The 16,985-nt window shown below is 33.1% G+C and overlaps 1 protein-coding gene across 1 annotated transcript; it reads right to left on the bottom strand.

The window, feature by feature from the left end:
• Positions 1 to 6,879: 6,879 nt before the first annotated feature.
• Positions 6,880 to 10,976, bottom strand: LOC119642425. The gene is made up of 3 exons (XM_038041588.1): positions 10,607 to 10,976; positions 7,144 to 7,372; positions 6,880 to 7,068 (listed from the first exon to the last, which is right to left on the bottom strand). Exons 1-3 carry the CDS (start codon positions 10,697 to 10,699, stop codon positions 6,986 to 6,988), a joined length of 405 nt encoding a protein of 134 aa, XP_037897516.1. The 5' UTR covers positions 10,700 to 10,976; the 3' UTR covers positions 6,880 to 6,985.
• Between the last annotated feature and the right edge of the window lie 6,009 nt (positions 10,977 to 16,985).

The following is a 16,985-nucleotide window of genomic DNA, read 5'->3' on the forward strand; positions in this document are numbered from 1 at the left end:
TTCATCTCCCCTTGTACGTCTCCTGAATAGTTTTGTACAATTTTTATAGGCGTGGCATTCGATTTTACCCTATTTTCAAAAATAAAATGAATATTCTCTTTCCATATATATTCACAGAAATGGTTTGGTTGAAATGTAATATATAATCTTTTTTATATAAATGTATCAAAAATATAAATTCATCTCCCCTTGTACGTCTCCTGAATAGTTTTATACAATTTTTATAGGCGTGGCATTCGATTTTACCCTATTTTCAAAAATAAAATGAATATTCTCTTTCCATATATATTCAAACAAATGGTTTGGTTGAAATGTAATATATATTCTTTATTATATAAATGTATCAAAAATATAAATTCATCTCCCCTTGTACGTCTCCTGAATAGTTTTGTACAATTTTTATAGGCGTGGCATTCGATTTTACCCTATTTGCAAAAAAAAAAATGAATATTCTCTTTCCATATATATTCAAACATGGGTTGTGTCGGACAGCTCTTATTCATACCTATTCTGCGCTTTGGCGGTTGTGTAAATATTACCTATGGTTTTGTGCCTAAGTTCGTTTGTGTTATATGATTTTACATGTTCTATGCCTACGAGCCATTTCATGCAAGTTTTCTTCATTCTCTTTACCCTTCGTTTGGTGGAGTGTGTGTTCTAGCGTAGGCCTGTGCAATATGTGTCTATACATTTTCTCTTTCGCCGCTCTTTTATAGCCTGAGTCTCGCTCGCTTGTCCTATTGCCAACATGTTCTATGGGTTTACATGAGTTTTGAGGTCCTATGCTTATGTGTATGCTTAGCTTAGGTTGGCTGCAGTCGCAACCTCAGTTACGACTTGCCTGATCCTACTTATGTACAACTTAACCAACTTACATCTAACTTATTACTATGTTTGTTCAAATGTCTACTCACTAAGCACTCAGGTACCAAATCGCGTGATTCGATCACCGTTAGGTATGTGAGTGCTTGTGCACTGTGTTTGCATGTGCTTTGTGTGTTTTTACATGTGTGATCGTGTCTTTGTACATTTTGTGTATGCAGTTTATGCATCATCGTATGTTCTTATTATTTTTTCTACCTAAGTTCAATTCTGCTTGTTTTGTTTACCCTAACGGTGCTACACATTCTGCACATTTTTACACATAGAGATTCTTGCTGAAGTTGTTTCGCATGCATCGATTTTCTACCTAAGTTCAATTCTGCTTGTTACACATTTTGGGACTTTACTTGTATTTATACTTTGAGTTTTTATTTAGCCTTTGAGTACTTAAACATTTTGAGATTCTACTTGGGTTCTTACCATATTGATTTCTTGCATCTAAGTTTTTATTTTATTTGGGTTCTTGACTCCGCTATTACATTTTGAAATTTGGATCTAAGCTTTTTTTCTTTTAATTGAGTTCTTGACTCCGCTATTACATTTTGAAATTTGGATCTAAGCTTTTTGGTACACTGGGGTTCTTAATCTGTGCTGTGGTGTGCTTCTGTGGTTTTACGGAGGCATACTCACTATGTGCTTGTACTTTTCTCTTTACACACATGTGGTGTGTGTTTCTATGAATTAACTCACGTGGGCCTGTACAATATGTGTTTAGACATTTTTCTCGTTACCAGGTATAGGCATATTTAATGTGTGTTTTATGATTTTATCTTTACACGGTGTCGGTGTATTAGTGTGTGATATCATGATTTTGTCTGTACAAGGGATAGGTATACGTAGTGTGTGTTTTATGATTTTATCTTTACAAGGTATCGGTATATTAGTGTGTGATATTATGATTTTATCTATACAAGGTATAATTAGCGGGTGTTTTTATGATTTTGCATTTGAAGTTGGAGGGGGTTGCTCGTGTATTGTTCATAGTTTTTCGTAAGGAAGCAAAATCGCTTCCTTACATTATATATAATTCTAATCTATTAAATAATTATATTACTGTACTAAGTGACTGTTCGTTTTAATTTTACTTTCAATTGTAGCAATGCATTCATTTTTATATAAATTATATATCCAATTGGGAGCATAGCTCTTCAAAAATGATGCAAGACTTTCTCAACTCTTTTACTGAGGCATATATGCGGCAACTGTATAGAGAAAATAACACTTAAAAAGCCTGTCTGTTAAAACTTTTCGCTATTATCGTACTTCGAATTTCTTAAGCTCTTTATCATCAAAGGAAACGCTCATCTTGTCAAAACGTTTCGGCATCAAACTCTGAGTTGATTTACGCATGTTCGTCTGCCCGATTTATTAATGTCCATTGTAAACATGCTCCCGGTCGCAAAAATAAAAAATCGATTCCAGGTAACGTCCCTCGAATTCAAACAAATAAAAAAGGATATACAAGAAAAAAAAATTAACATGTTTAAATGTAATAATGCATGAAATTTATGGAAGTGTACGTAGTGGAAAATAAATGCACTTGACTTTGACTTAGATGTGAATATGTGTTTGTTTATTAACAGCTGACTTACAAATGAAAATGTGTTTATTTATTAACAGCTGTCGCATGTATAAAAATTGCGTCCACCTGAGCGACCATATTCCACAAAAACGGTAAATAAACCGCCCAGATTCCATAAGTACAGAATTGTGTACTGTACTATGAACAAAATAAATAAATAATCGTTTAAAAGTATTGAGGAATGACAAACAACACAGATGAAGATCTTTATAAAAATGCCCTTACCGCCAATAAACTACTGAAACTATTTTTTTTTTTAATTTTTTTTTCAGACTCGAAAAATCTAAAAACTTCTAGCTCATAAAATAATGGAAACAAAATGAATATACTCATAATTTTTTGGGCTTCTTTTAAATTGTATGTTATTCGTGAAAAAGCAATGAACCCTTCCAAACCGCAATGCAGTCAAATATTTTAAAATTCAATCCTTCCTCTTGCTCATATAATTTACGGGTCGTCAAATATTTTAAAATTCAATTCTTCCTTTTGCTCACATAACTTACGGGTCATCATCTTGCTGGTCAAATATTTTAACATTCAATTCGTCCTCTTGCTCATATAATTTTTAAAATTCTTCCTTTTGCTCATATAATTTTTACAATTTTGTTTGGAAAATGTCACACTACATTCAACATATTTGCTTCTTTGCCAACCAGATCTATAAATGATATACGAGAAACTAAATAAATCATGTCAATTCTTTTTTTTAAATAAATAAAATTAATAAATTCTTGCCGCAGTTTCTATTTATAATATGTTTTTCAATAGATCGCATGCCTCTTTCAAGTGCTCTGAGTCCTCAGACGATTTTAAAACCTCAAATTTTTTTGGTGAATACTTCCGACGAAATTTTTCGACTGCTAATTCCCTTTAAACTGTAAACTACCCATATCATAACTGATTGGGTTTCACTTCTTAATATGGTTATTTTATAAAACGACGTTTTAGAGGGGTTGAGCTCTCTAAAGTATAGCTGTGTGCTTGGACCAGCCAGTCCTTGAATTTAAGTGTTTTCCCTTTGTGTTGGAAGAGTAGTCTTGTTATTCCTATTCACAAAAGTGGAAGCAGACAACTCATTGACAACTACAGAGGCATTTCCAAGTTGAGTGTCTTACCTAAACTACTCGAGCGAATTGTTACTCACCATTTGGCCTTTGCCATAAAATCGTATATTTCTCCATTTCAACACAGCTTTCGAAGTGGAACATCTACTATCACCAATCTGTTTACTTGTCATGTTTTCAAGTCTTTTTCTGATTTTAGTAAAGCGTTTGATTTGGTTAACGAAAACTTATTGATCTTTAAACTCCAAGCCTCTGGCTTCCCTTTCTACTGAGTCAAATAGATAAGTTCGTATCTGCCTAACAGATAATTCCGGGTTCTGTTTAGCTTCATCATCTCAGATGAATTTCCCACGACATCTGGGGTACCTCAAGGCTTAGGACCCATTTCATTAAATTAATACATTAATGATCTGCCCTTGGTGAATAAATCCAGCCAGATCCTAATGTATGCTGATGATGTGAAACTGTTTTCTTCCTTTTCCGTAGAATCGTAATCACATCAGCTTCACATTGACTTGAATAATTTAGTTGCGTGTTGCTCTTGGAATCTTATGAAACTAAATCTAAATAAATGTAAGAAGTTTTCTTTCTCAAGAAGGAAGTCATTCATTACTCAGTATTTCATTGATTCACGTTTTTACTTGCATATTGAGCTCCCGTTAAGCAAAGCTAGATTCGCGCTTGCTTTCATAAAGAGGTGGTCCAAAGAACTTGATGATCCTTTCATTACGAAAAGGCTGTACATTTGTTTGGCTAGACCCATACTCGAATATGCCCCTGTTGCGTGGTCTCCTTCATATAGGTGCTGCGTAGATTCAATTGAATCCGTTTAAAAGCAATTCTTGCAGTTTGTTCTAAGGAATTTTGCTTGGGACCCGATTGCCGAGAAACGTACACTTGTTCTTGGGGTTTCTTTCTTAATCAAAGTAATAAACGGTACTGTTGACTCCCCCGCATTACTCGATAAGATAAGCTCTAATGTCCCTAACCGCTTCTCTAGGCACTTTTTTGCTTAGAGTAATGGAATTGCTCAGTTTATGCTTTATTGCTGGCGAGCGCTTTAACATATGTTTGTATTCATGTGTTAATGTGGGGTGTGAAAAAAATTGAAATATGATTGAGATTCTTTACACAAATTAAGTTTTACATCGTGATTGTTTTCACAAATTAAGTTCTACATTGTGATTCTTTCCACAAATTAAGTTCTACAGTTTGATTCTTTCCACAAATTAAGTTGTACATTATGATTCACTTTATCTTGTTTACGCTTAGTCGACGTAAACGCAATTATGAGCTGTTTAGTCCGGTCAGAGTTGTTTACAGGAACCTAAATAATGTCTCCCACTTATTCTCAATATTGGATTCTTTGTGGCCTGTTAAAGCAACTTTTCTTAATACGGGCGATTTACCTATGTTGTACTTAAACTAACTTGCATTCTTAAATTCTCATTTTTTTTATTTCGAAAACTAAATGGTTTTGTTAACTTCGTCGCTTATCAAGCTCATGTTTGAAATGATTTAGGTGTTCACTTACAACCTTGATCTGTTCTTGTTGTGGGTGTGATTCTATGCTAACTGCGTACATGCTTTTATTTCTTATTTATCTATACTTGAAATATTATTTTAAGTTGCTTTGTTTTTATTATTCCTTTTTCACATTTTCATATATATTTTATACTAGTTTTTAAAATAATTAATTATAAGATTTACTATTAAGATTAACTGTTAATTTGGCTTAGTTGAATTTCATGTGTAAATAAATAAATAAATAAATAAACCATATCCATTTAAGAATATTATAAACTCCTCATAGTTATTTTTCTTGTGTTATAATTCCTAAATTTTGACAAATTTTTATAATTACACCTAATATTCCGATAATTTGGATCGAGATAATTGAATGATAGTACGAAAACATTATATATATAAGACACGACATTTCGCTAGCAACATTTATGCAACAAAATTATGATGTACTAACTCATGGCGTCCGATAAAAAGAAACGATATTAAAGACCGTAAGGAGAGTAAAAGAATTGAAATAAGGACATTTACTAAAATTTGTGCGGCGAGTGTGCGTAAGCGACGGCAACTACGTCAACGTCACAATAAATTCCCTAATATTTCAAAGTTCGTGCGAGCCAAAAAAAACCGATCTGTATACATATATTTTGCATGTTTTTATATTAGTTTATTAAATGAGTACAGATTTTGATTATCAATTCTAGTTGATAAATAAAATGAAATTTTTGTTGTAGTAAATCAAAAGCAATTAGAAGTAATATAGATATGGGGTCAAATGTTGCGCGTCCAAGGATGAGGAACCTAAAATTGCTTCTAAAACTGCTTTCAAGCCGATTGGCGTTAATGCAGTTTTAGGTCTGCCTTGCTCCGGCAATCTATTAAGTACTTTCTATGGTTTTCTTCACAGTTTTTTAAATTTTAATTCGTGTGGCTGAAAGCAATTCTTAGGTAGACGCAATTTTACGAACTGCACCACCTAGAAAAGGAGCAAAGCCTAAAGTGCTAAAAAGTGATATGAAAGAAGAACGTAAAGATGAGGCAGTTGTTATTCCCGCTAATCAAGAGAACAGCGATAGTAATCAATAGCACAAAATATTGAAAATGACATATAAGTCACAAATCTATCGGCTTAGTCCATCTCCATTCAACATATCAAAAAAAATAAATAAAAAATATTGAAAATAAACCAAAAAAGTTTTAATAGCTTTGTTATCACATCTTAAGAGCGCAGCGTGCCGATGAGATAAAGATGTCAAAGGGATTGTAAGTCTTAGAATTTTAACAATTACTTAATTTTCCATACTTACTGAATTATTTATACCTAATTTTTATTAAAATTATGCAGAAACTTAAATGCATGGTAGACCGTATGAGACGCTTTCAAATATTGAACTCGCAGATTTTTTCTATACTGAACAAATATCTGAAACGTAGTGACTTCGAAGGATCGTGTGGAGTATGTACGTGCTTTTCACCGCCACAATATTATTATTAAAAAAACGAATTGTAATAGATTGTTTTTCATATTTTGATATATTTAATGTTTATAATAAACATATTTTGTTAAACAAATACAGTCAATGCAATCTTAAATATTCGAAATTATTCGATTTCTCTTTGATACACGCAACAAAGGCCCCTTACTTAGATATTATTGATTTATTGATTACTCTAGAAATAAGGGACAATTTTTTAGATAGTTGTTGGTCGAGTTTGTTTAAATTATAAATCATACTCATCGAAATCTATATATGAAAAGCCAGGCTAGATTTCCTGAAGTGAAATAAGCGCTCTCGTCTTAGTTTATAAATTGATTTTTTCACCTTTCATGCTTTCTGAACTTCGCTATTTTTTCAAAGTGTTTAAGACTGTTTAATAAGATTTTATATGCTTTCGATGTTGATTCCGTAGCTGCATGGATTCTCAACTGCGATCAGGGGCGCTTGCAGCAGTACAACGTGGGTGCACCTTTCGAAACGATCGCAATGGATATTGCTGGACCATTTCCAGCCAGCACTGCAGGAAATAACTATGTACTGGTAGTCGACGATGGGCCGTAATGCGACACGTTGAGATGAATTATAATCTTACCTAAGTCCTGACTGGTCGTGACTGCTCCAGCAAGCACCTGTGCAGGTTCGGGCACGACAACTCGCAAGGTTGCTCGGAATGCTCGGAAACAAATGAAGAGTACGCTATATTTTACAGCAAAAGTTTTGAGAACATTAGAACGCAAATAGAACGTTGTGGCCGCAATGAAGCCTAGAGCATTCAGTTGCATCTGGCAACATTTGTTACAGATACCACGATGAGGCGGCTTCTGAAACTCGATCGTTAAGAAAAAAAGATTGGCGTTGAAATGGTTTTTGTTGTGATTTTTGGCGGGGAAGAGGAATAGGGATTTGAGTTAACGAAACAAAACCGTCATCGCACATTTTCTAGCAAAAAGTTGAAATAGTAGAGAAAAAAAGAGGAAGAGCAAAAGAAAAAGACAAGATGGAGTTTCTGTGGCAAATCGGTCTTGTAATTGATGTTAAATTTTCTGGATTTAAATAGATACAACGTTAGGCGCAATTCGTATGAAATTATTCACAATTTTACAAAACACAATCGACACAGTAATCGAGAGTGTTGGAATGTACAACAGAAGAACAATAAAAAAGTATAAAATAAACGTTTCAATATACAACAACAACAAGAAAACATTAACAATGCAAAAGTTAAAATTATGGTCCAGCGATTAGAAGAGTTTCGTTAAGAAAATTAATTGTTAATAAATTAATTAAAAATTTTTCTATAAGTAAGAAGAGAACATAAAATTTTAAAACGGCTTAAAAATTTTGATGAGCTAACAAAAACAAAAGAGGCTTAAAAGCAATTGAAAATTTACAAATGTTATACATTTATTTCTTATGATCGTACTTAAAAATATTTATCAAAAAAAAAATGGATAATAAAAGATAAAGAAAATTTATAGATAACATTGGAAGGAAAAGTTTGCTAACATTCCTCTCCTATATAAGCAGAATTTTCTCTCTTATAAAATATTAGATAGAAGGGATTGTGCTTTTAAACTAAAGACAACTTACGTGCTTCGCGTCGTAAGGATTATACCACGACGGCAAGTCTTCTTCCTGGATATCTTTACTACTCATTCCGCAGAAGAATACGCCATGTGTTTTGGGTCGAGTGGGTGATTGCGGCAGTATATCGCCAAGTTGTTTCAGCATTTTAGCTGTGTACCAAGGACAGAATGGATTGTATCGGACATGTATCCGACGTCATTGAGGGCACCTAGCGCTGCTTGAGCAGAATGTAGAAAGATGAAAAAATGGAAGAATTGTCAAATTTTCGAAATTTTCAACCATCAACTCAGAGCGAATCCAAGTGCCAATAGAGGTGCTCAGTGTTCATATGATTTTCACGTCTTTCTGAGCCGGTGTGATGAAGTCTAATTATTTATTTACACATTTTTAACGTGCCAGCCTTTCTTTTTAAACTTATGGTATTTGATTATCCTACCGAACTTTTATTGTACTACTCGAAGCATTATCCTGCTTCAAGTAGGATAGTTGTAATCTTAACATTGCATATCTGAACTGCCAAAGTATGTCTTGCTAACATATGCACGGATGGACTTGGGAGACTTTTTGAAGCTAGTACCACACCACTCAATAAGTCCCCTATCTGTCAAATACATGATACTACAACTTGTAAACTAATTGTTAGGATGTCATGAAGTTTTGATACGTTGGTAATTTCCAGAAATCGTGTGGGTCTCTCAATCGTCATGTCATGTATGTAACAGAAAGAGGATTTAGTAGGTGATATGTTTTCTCTGAGAGTTTTTCCATAAGTGGATCATGGCAAAAAATAATATATCTAACTCTGATGCGTTTTACTAAGGTATAGTTTGTCGAGATATGATCGGGCATAGCCTAGATAGAGAAAATTTGGCTTATAGATTTCCCGTAAACATTATTATAGGGTAATGTTTCGAGTCCTCGAAGAAGGGATCCGGGAGTCTGTATTCGTTGAACTAACCGTGCACTCGGTTGGAAGAAGATATAATGCTTGCTATGTAAAAAAATGCTCTGAAGGTAGATTTTCATTGCGATTTGCTTCAGATTTTAAATGCGATTTACTTCAACCGGCAAATCTTTTAACAAAGGAGCCATGTGTTTTAGAATGGTCTCTGTTGCATAAATAGCTGCTTACTGACACATTTCAGTGTTCATCCACTATTGATTACTTTCTAACAAGTGAGAATCTTGATTGGAACAATGTGCTCCAACTGTTGCTCCTAGACTTTCTATTACTTGTTAATTTTTTTATTGCTTTTCTCAGTATTACCAGGGTTGAATAAGTAATTTATTATAAAAATTTTGAGATTGCTAACACTAACAACTATAAGTTATTTACAAGAGAATATCTTTCCAATATATTAAGTTAATTGCGAAGACTTTTATGTCGAATTTCTAAACAGGATAATACATAATATTCTAAATCTTTCCACTGAGCCTACATACTCACATAATGGAATCCTCAACTGGGTCCATTTCGCTGTTCTCTCCATCTTATTTATTAGCAAGTTTACTGTAAAGTGCATAATCCTGTAAACAAACTGACAGCAAACGGAATAAGTGTAGCTTAAAGTACATTTTTTGAAAATTCCCGCTATAATAAATGTGAAAGAAATATGTAGTAGTGAAGAAAACGTCATGGGAAAATTAAAAATTTAGTAATTCGAAAAGGATTGCGAAGATGGAATGTACGTTTGCGCTAAAATTGATGCAGCTATGAGTGATTTAAAAAGCACGCCAAAACTGCATTGAATTAGGAAAAATTGGTTAAAAGAAACCTTATTTTCATTTATCCTTTGAAATTCTACTGATTTTACGGACTCGCGATGGTCAAGTATTAGGTCGATTATTTGGGCATGTGAGCACCAAACATTACATATACGACGTTGAAGGTATTTTCATGATAACACGTTAGCTCCACCAGATGCCGCGATAATGACTACAATTCCGAGCTACCAATGAGCCAAGTCACGTGCGATAACTTAAAATCTCCCTGCGCCGTACCCCACTCCACGGAGTAATGAAGTAAAGGATTAAAAACATATTTTGCATATCAGTTTTTCCGCGAACGGCAATAAATTGAGCAGTTCAAATTTCAAGCACATACGACTGAGAAACAATTATGATGCCAAGTAAAATACCGCATGCAGCTCGATCTAATCGAGTTTGGAATTAGAAACTAATACAAAAAAAAATCGGATCACATTCTATCCAGATATGCGTAAAAGCCATGGAAGAAAATGTTCCCCGGTTGTTACCAAGATTATATTTGTCGCGCGTAATGCGTTTGTGCTGTGCATATATGTCATTACAATATGCTTGGTTTCTGTGCGATGAGATGTCAATAATTTCAGAAACAAACGCGCATAAATATAATTTATAGCGCTAACATATAATTTAAATTATGAATTTAAATTTTTACTTTTAGCGAAATTGTGTGAATCGAATTTTTATCCTATTTGCACACTTACCCCATATATATCATAAGATAGAACCACGTTTTCAGGTTCATACATGCGTATATGCAATGGTGGAATTTCGTCTCCTCTCAAGAATGTAACCATTTCACACTAAGGTGCATGATCATTAAGCTCCCTATCCTTACGCGTTAACGTTGCGATAAGAGTATCTCCAATTGATTTTCCGTGGGGATTAAAATAAGTGTCAGCAAATTCCATTATGCCATTAAACACATCATTTCTGCGTATGGCTTTTGTTAGTTCAGCTAACTTCCGACGTATTCTAAGACGTTTTCCCGCCCTATATTTTCTTCGCTTTGTACGATCAATATGTTGTTGAAAATTTGTATCGGCGGATTATTGATGTCAGTAGGAAAGCCGAGTCGTGTACCACTCTAAAAATTTTTCGGGCTTGCAACTTGGATGTTGTTAAACTAATGCTCTTCCAATTAATCCTATTTTATAAAAAAAAACAATGTGTGCAGGGATGGAAGTCGTTTTGCCTTATATATTGTACCACCTTTATATCCAGCTCACTTTTTTTTATAATTTTTACGAAAAGTTCGCGAAGCACTGCAAAAGAATACTACTGAGGCTACAAGGACTTGGCTTCTTTTTATACGCTTTTGCGGCGTATACGTTTGGTGCGGTTTTGCATTTTAATAGCATTCTTTGCAGTACAATTAATAATATACGAAAGAGAAAGAACGTACATTGTCGCTAATTAACAGCTCTACTGTTATTACTGCCTGAAGTTCCTAGGAAATTCAAATTTTCTATTTTGAGCGAAATGTATCAACATTTTATCATTTGTTTGTCTGCTTTACCGTTTTAATTGAAAAAATGCAAGTCGCGCCGGAGAATTTAATTGGTCTGGAAATTCCGCATATTCAACAGCGAAATTATCAGTTATCTGGTTATTTACAGTAATGATATGCATTCGACGCTGTCTATTATACTCTATGTAATAAGCAGAAAATTTCCCGTATGGCGCTATGTTTGAGAAGCCGTCTATGAAAACAAATTTTTGTTTTGCTTTGCTGTTGAGGAAAGAGAAACATTGCATACACATAATTGAGCGAAGCATATATGATCATCGTTTTACCTACATATACATTTACACTATTGCTCATATGCAATTAAAAACATTACGATCTGTACACTTTCGCTTTTGTAAAAATACGATAAATTTTCATAGTTTGATAGCATAACGGGTATTTCATGTCGCCAGAAACTGAGCTAAAAAAATGGAAAGTTTATTTTTCCAGAGACATGGAAATTTTTATACAGACGCATCTCACTAGATCTGTTATTGAAATAATAATATTAATACGCGTACGCATATTCTTAATTAGGGTAAAATATGGCAAAAAGATTATATTCAACTCAATGCCAAAAGGAAAAATTTCTTTTCCCTCAAAATATTCAACAAGTAGAAATGTTCTAAAATGAAAAAATGGACCGATATAAACCATATCCAGTAGGGTTCGTCCTTGGGCCAAAATACGGCGGTGTACGAAATTTCATTAAAATATCGCAGAAATTGCGACCTAGAGCTTGAACACAAATTCATATGGGCAGACATTGGACGGACGGACTGGCAGATAGACGGACAAAATAACAAACGGACAGACGGAAAGGCGAAGAGAAAGGCTCATTTGTAATTTTTCCGTCCATCACCATAGAATGATGCGTTTGCAAGAGGGAAACTTGAGAGTATATACATTCCTGATCAGCATCTAATTATAAATCGATTTATGTACGTCCGGCTGGCTGTCTGCCCATCTATGTAATCTTTGTTTATCTCTTGGCCACAAAAATGAAGACTGGCAGAAACATTGGAAATTGTTGGGCAGAGGCTGGTATTGAAAATGGCGCATATCGATCGAAGGACACGCCCAAAATGTGACGTTAAAAATTGCGTTCCTTGTTCATTATTCATAAACTACAGCAGATAAATCTACAAAAATTTAAAAATCGAATAATATTCCATGAGTATATATTATTTTTTGTTTTTATCTTTTTTTTATCGTCTTCTTATCTCAAAAAGGAAAAATTAATAACTGCATTCTTATGTGGAATGACTATAAATAAGCACTAAAAAAGCTATAACTATCTAAGTATTTGAAAAGCAAAAAGATACAAGAAACCAAGGACAAGGAAAATACATCCAAATGTCATTAATTAAATAAAATGCGAAAAAATAGTAAAACTAATTTAAACTTGAACAGAAGCATATGTGTACATAGGTATTTTTATATGTTATGTAAATATAATAAATATAATAAAATAATCATTTCTCGCTTCTATAATATATATTATCCAGCCAATTAGTATTTATAGCGATAGTACACCAGCAACGAGTATCGAAGCCAATAAGAAAAAAGGATAAGAAAGGACTCAAAATGTTCTAACATTAAAAAAAATAAACTTATCTTATAAGAATATTTGAGTGTTCCATCAATTTTTTTCATTTGTTACTTCTTTAAATTAGTACGAGTACGACTTAAACCCGATAGCCGCCACCTCTTTGGTCGGTTTGCCATTAATACTGCGTTGTTATCTTTTTCCATATGCTGAACTGGCAATTTCCTATTGACGCTCGGTATACCTGTTTCGACAACATTTTTAACAAACTCCCCTAATTCTGTAGTCTCGGTTTGTCGTGAATTTCTATTGGGTGTCTCACAGACTTGGAGTGGCCTATAATTAAATTTTGAGTTTATTAACAATAAGTGCTTTTTGCGATCTCTCATATTTTCCAGTCCAGTTTCATTGTCTTTTTCCAATATGAGTTTTTTTTTACTATTCCCTGTTTGAAAACCAGCAGAAACAAGTGAACTTCCCGGATTATTCACCTTGCCAACATTAACCTGATGTATTTTAAAGGTCGCTTGAAAGCCTGTTTTGTTGGCTATTTGCGCAATGCTGTTTGTATTTTTTCCAAACTTGGACTCCATACTTTCAATCGACATCCGAGCTTTTATGTCTTTTAGTTCAGTTTCATAATTCGTTTCTTGCAAATTGTTTTGAAATTCTCTTAGAATATTTTGTACCGATATTTGGTTTTTTTTCGATATGGAGATTTTTTTACCATTCGCTGTTTGAGAACCAGGAGAAACAAGCGAACTTTCCGGATTATTTACCTTGCCCACTTCATCTCGATTCACTTTACTTTTCACTTCTCCCGATTCGTTTTCAATAGAAATTTCACTCACGCAAACTCCGTTTTGCCTTCTCCCAACTCCCGCCATTCTCCGTTAGCTTTTTGAAGTCCTAATGCAGCATTAGTTTCTCTCAGCACCAAGCTCTTGGAGTACCCACTAATATTGTCTCTTTGGTTACCTTTAAAGCCAATCAAAATAATAATAAGCATAATAAAATGTGAGGAACATCAATGCCCATTCACTTCATACGACGTCGCTTCCTCTCCACTCCCTTTATCGTTTTCAATTTTTATATTCGACATAGAATAGCATCGATAAATAACTTTCATGTAACGTATTATATGCTTGGGGTGGATTGCAAAAATGTGAGTGTATATGTATACGCTAGTAAGTATGCCTACATGTATATGTAGCATGTTCGTATGAATAAACGTGCGTTGTCATATCTTGATGTATGAATTTTCTTTAACAGAGCTCTTTTTTAGCAATCCTCGTTAAGATAAGGATATATAAATCCTATAAAAATCTGCGAAGAAAATACTGTATGCGAGAGTCTTGTCTGCCTGACAATATTCAATGAGGAAATTTTTGAGTTTTCAACTTTCAAATCTAGCTAAATCTTAAATCCATTAAATCTGTATTAATCCCTTTGATTTTTTTTACAGGTTATAATTAAAATTGCCTGTACTTTCTAACTTATATATCAAAGAAATTTTTGTAGTACGCACCGGTATAATGCATCTTTGTTCTATGGCAACGATTCCTAAAATGTAACGATACACTTCTATTAGTTTGTCTTTGTTAGCCACCGGAGTAGTACGCAAAGATGTAACAACTCAAAGGTTGTGGATTCAAATCTCAAGTGTGATAGAGTTTTCAATAAACACGATAGCCATAATCCCTTTTACTTTAAAACTTAAATCTTAAAATTTATTTTTATGGCAAAGTTAATTAAAATAATAATAATATTTTTCTTTATTAAGTAGTGACAAGGATACTAATGAATTTGTTATGTTTCAATTAATATGGTATGTTTATCATGCATGTTTGCGGAATAATTCACTTATAATTCGCTAAACTAAAGACAACAGTGATTTAAGAAAAGTTCAAAAGCTCTCCTTATTGAACTAAGTTTAATTTGTTCCATCTGCAAACCAGTAGTGGTTTTTTGACGTTAATGGCCGAAGTGGCTGACACAATGAACGTCTTTTTCGTTTTGGAGAGTCAAGTGGTGAATACAATGGTAGTCGTGCTGCCATATTGTTTTACAGGAAAACGTAAACAAAAACATATGGTCTTGGAACCAAAAATAAAGATATCAATTTAAACATAAGCAACACATGTTTTAATCTGCATTTAGACCCAGTTTGTTGTTAACTAATCCATAATTTGGAAATTACCGTCTACGATTCTCTAATAGAACACTCTGAATTTTTAAATAAATGGTCTTTATGGTTTGTATTCCATTTCTTACGAAATATGGCATGGCATAAACCAAAATAGCAAATTTCATAACATTAAAAAATTAGTATAAAATAAACATAAATAACTTTTAGATTTAAAAGAAGTGATCGTCATTTCCTCTTGTGCTTTGTTTTTTTTTTGTTTTAATTGTATGCACATATGCAAAAACATACGATTTATCGATCCCCATAAAGTTCTGTAAAAAGACGACAAAGTTCGAGTTCCAACCCGATAACAGGAGTAACGCCTCGTTTAGTCAGTCCCCTATAATTGGCTGTTGTAAAGAAGTAAGTTAATATGCCTGAAAAATAAATGTGTGTAAAAAAAGCATTTATGTGACAGTAATTAAATATATCTGCGAAACATATTGTCTTTTATAGAATCAATAATAATTAATCATCATATTTATTAATTAAATGTAAAAGTAATTGAGTTCTTTTTCCTAATATTTGTTTTCCGTTTACTTTTTCTACTGAGAGTCTATATAAGCTTATCGAAAACTTTAATTCCGTTGGCACTTCGTTTCACAACGGCATTGTACTTTGCTATTAATAACATAATATACACAATGAACTATGAAATAAGTTCTCTTTTGCAGTATTAATTTCGAAATAAGTATTCTTTTCTTATTGAAAATGAAGACACTGGCTAAAATCTTTGCTATCAAAGAAGCTCTTACATCTTGCAATACCTTCGATAATAAGTATGTTTTCAATTAGCGACATCTATTGGCGAAAACGATAAAGTCATTTGTATAAAACTGTTAAATTCAATGATTTTGGCCTTTCTCTACATCAAATATTAGTTTTCAATGAGGGAAATATTTTGATTAATATATGTTGTACCAATCTGTCTCAGTAGATGCCTTTTTCAAGGGGAAAAAAAACGAAATACATGCGATAATTATACGCTGAGGATACTAGCAACTCACGTTGCAGTTAGGACATTGCCTTTAACAGGATAATAAACGATAACGATTAAATGTCTAGAGAGCATTTTACTTATACGTTCAACAGGACAGCTTTAATTTTGTTGTTAATATTTTCTTTGTTGACGTAGTTTCCTTAAACTGTTATGACTATTACATCCACAAAATACGCAATTTATTTATAAAGCTTCATACGTACGATTTGAACCTTTAGCAGAATTGAAACATTTCGCATTCGCCGATTTATAATTTGGCAAAACGACCCAACATGCACCATTTGAAGCAATGTTTTAAATTCGTAAACAAAAAATCAACAAACACTATGTAATAATCATATTTAATAGCTCTTGGAACAACACAAAATGTATTTTTTAAAAAACATGTTTGATAAAATAAATGGGTAGAGAAAGAGCTATTTAAGCCTAAAAACTTCAAAATGTTTTAAAAATAATAATAGCATATAGTTATTTTGAAATAAACGAAAATTGAATATGAAATTAACGAAAAAAAGTGGGAATATGGTTGAGCAATACATATATGTGCCCATAATTATGAAAGTGATTTAAGTTAAAATTTAAAAAAAAAAATAGTTTATCGGTTATATCACTTCACATTATTTTCAATGTAATTTTTACGATATCGTCAAAAACGGACCACTAAATAGTGATTGTAATTTCAACAAGGAAGGGATGGGTTGATGGAAATGAAAATAGGAAAAATAAATTACATCTGCAATCCTGACCGTTATTTTGAATATATAAAAAAATGAAGAAGAAGATATATATTTTCGGTAAAACGGATTTTATTTTGAATCGAAATCGCGAGAAGGGTC

This window comes from Glossina fuscipes, unplaced genomic scaffold (assembly GCF_014805625.2).
Source record: "Glossina fuscipes isolate IAEA_lab_2018 unplaced genomic scaffold, Yale_Gfus_2 222, whole genome shotgun sequence".
NCBI lineage: Eukaryota > Metazoa > Arthropoda > Insecta > Diptera > Glossinidae > Glossina > Glossina fuscipes.